Genomic DNA, 1,984 nt, shown 5'->3' on the forward strand with positions numbered 1-1,984 from the left:
GGTTGGGCAGGGAGCCGTTGGACAGGGGTCCCAGAGTAGAGCCGGGAGGAGGGTCATTGATGGAGATACGGTGGGGGGGGGGGGGGGCAGGCAGGGAGGCGAGGGGAGAGGAGGCCGGAGAGAGGCGTAGGCGAGGGCGGTACAGATCCCTTTGGCGGTCCTCCGCAGCTCGGCACGCCGGGCAGCGAGGGGAGGGAGCGGTACGAGGCGGCGAGCGAGGGGAGGGAGCCTGTCCACAGGGGCAGGCTGTGAAGAGGGGAGGGGAGCGGGGCGGCGAGGGGAGGGGAGGGGAGGGGGGGGGATGCCCGACGAGAGCGGGTCGACGGAGCCGTAGCCGTGCTGTATCCCGACCAGCAGCGAGTAGTCCTACCGCCACCACCTCTTCATGCTATCTCGTTGCTGTCTTGTCTTGTCGTTGGGCGAGCAGCGGGCGCACCATGATGTTGTGCGAGCGGAGGAACTCGGCGTCCTGTTCACAGCGAGGAGGTGTGAAGGCGAGTCCGAGGTGCCGCCGAGCGCAGCTCACTCCAAAGTCCTTCTGGCACTGCCCCGCCAGCTGGGCCGCCTGTGCACTCGTTAATGGTTAATTAGTACTAATCAACTGCAGATGCAACCCTAGCTGGGCCGCCTGCTCACACATAGCCGCTGTGAAAAGCCGCTCTTCACACCTCGGCAGCCATCTCGGCCGCATCTCGGCTGTATCTCGCCTCGGCAGACGGAAGGTGGAGCTTGCGCTGCAGGTCCGAGTCGAGCCGGGTGCCCGACTCGCGGCGCGCAGACCGGCCGATCCAAGAGCCTGCTCCAACGCACGGACGAGGTGTGAAGAGGCGCCGGTCGCGGTGGGAGGTGCCCGAGTGACGATGTCGGCGCTGCTGCGGCTGGTCGCCTCAGCGGGCGGGCTCCGCGACACAATTAATTAGATTAATAAATTAGTTAGGCAGGTCGCCTCAGCGGGCAGCTCCGCGACACAATTAATTAGATTAATAAATTAGTTAGGCAGGTCGCCTCAGCGGGCGAGCTCCGCGACATCTCGGGCGATCTCGAGGCATTAGGCGCCGCTCCAAGAGCCGTTTGGGACCGTTAGCGATCGAGCTGGCAAGGCTGCATCTCGGCTGCATCTCGGCTGCATCTCGGCTGCATCTCGGCTGCATCTCGGCTGCATCTCGGCTGCGCTCTAGCTGCGAGGCGTAAGTATCGAGGAGAATGTCAGGAAATGTCTAGGAGATGTCCCTTGAGGTCGTAGCGCTCGAGCTGCGAGGCGGGGACGGAGGCGGCGTGGAACAGGTTCTCCATCACCTGCAGTTAACGAGTACTAATGGCCAGTATAACTCATGAACAGGCGGCGTGGAACAGGTTCTCCATCACCGCAAAACGGCGCGACTGGCCGTGCATCGTCAGGCAATAGCAGCCTAATCGGCCATCCACGGAAGGAATGGGTCGGTTGATCACACTGGCCGTGCACCGTCGACGCAGTGTCCGCCGGAGAAGCGGGAGAGGAGGGAGCGCGGGTTGGTGCGCAGGAACTCGTAGTACCGCGGCAGCATCTTGAGCAGCCTCCGCTGCTCCTAGCTCGCACACCGCAAGCCCATGAGAATGCAGCTCCTGGACTCGCTCCCGTGAGCAGCCCCTCCGCCGCTCCTTGCGGCCGATCGTCTTGACGAGGTAGCGCCGGTCCGCCGTCGTGAAGAAGAAGCCTCCGCTCCGCCCCTCTGAGAAGTTACCCACCATGCGGTCAAGGGACATCTCCTAGACATCTCCTAGACACTTCCTAGACACTTCCTGAGAAGTTACCCACCATGCGGTCAAGGGACATCTCCTAGACATCTCCTAGACACTTCCTAGACACTTCCTGAGAAGTTACCCACCATGCGGTCCACGAAGTGCTCCAGCTGCCTAGTGAATCAATGAATTAGGCAGCCTCATCAATTAATTACGATTAATTAATCCGGTCCACGAAGTGCTCCAGCTGCCCCTCGCCCTCGAG

General features: G+C 62.2%; 1 protein-coding gene across 1 annotated transcript in view; it reads right to left on the bottom strand.

Annotated features, from left to right (window-relative positions):
• The window catches only part of EMIHUDRAFT_239456 (hypothetical protein), a gene marked incomplete at both ends in the record, with an annotated part of 3,415 nt that extends 1,687 nt beyond the window's left edge, over positions 1-1,728 (bottom strand). The window contains 7 exons of the mRNA XM_005775928.1: positions 144-229; positions 311-366; positions 437-469; positions 527-565; positions 1,366-1,409; positions 1,463-1,565; positions 1,609-1,728. Of these exons, the coding sequence (XP_005775985.1) occupies positions 144-229; positions 311-366; positions 437-469; positions 527-565; positions 1,366-1,409; positions 1,463-1,565; positions 1,609-1,728 (481 nt within the window). The remainder of the gene's footprint in view (positions 1-143; positions 230-310; positions 367-436; positions 470-526; positions 566-1,365; positions 1,410-1,462; positions 1,566-1,608) is intronic.
• Positions 1,729-1,984: the final 256 nt, after the last annotated feature.

Source organism: Emiliania huxleyi (assembly GCF_000372725.1).
Source record: "Emiliania huxleyi CCMP1516 unplaced genomic scaffold EMIHUscaffold_289, whole genome shotgun sequence".
Classification (NCBI taxonomy): Eukaryota; Haptophyta; order Isochrysidales; family Noelaerhabdaceae; genus Emiliania; species Emiliania huxleyi.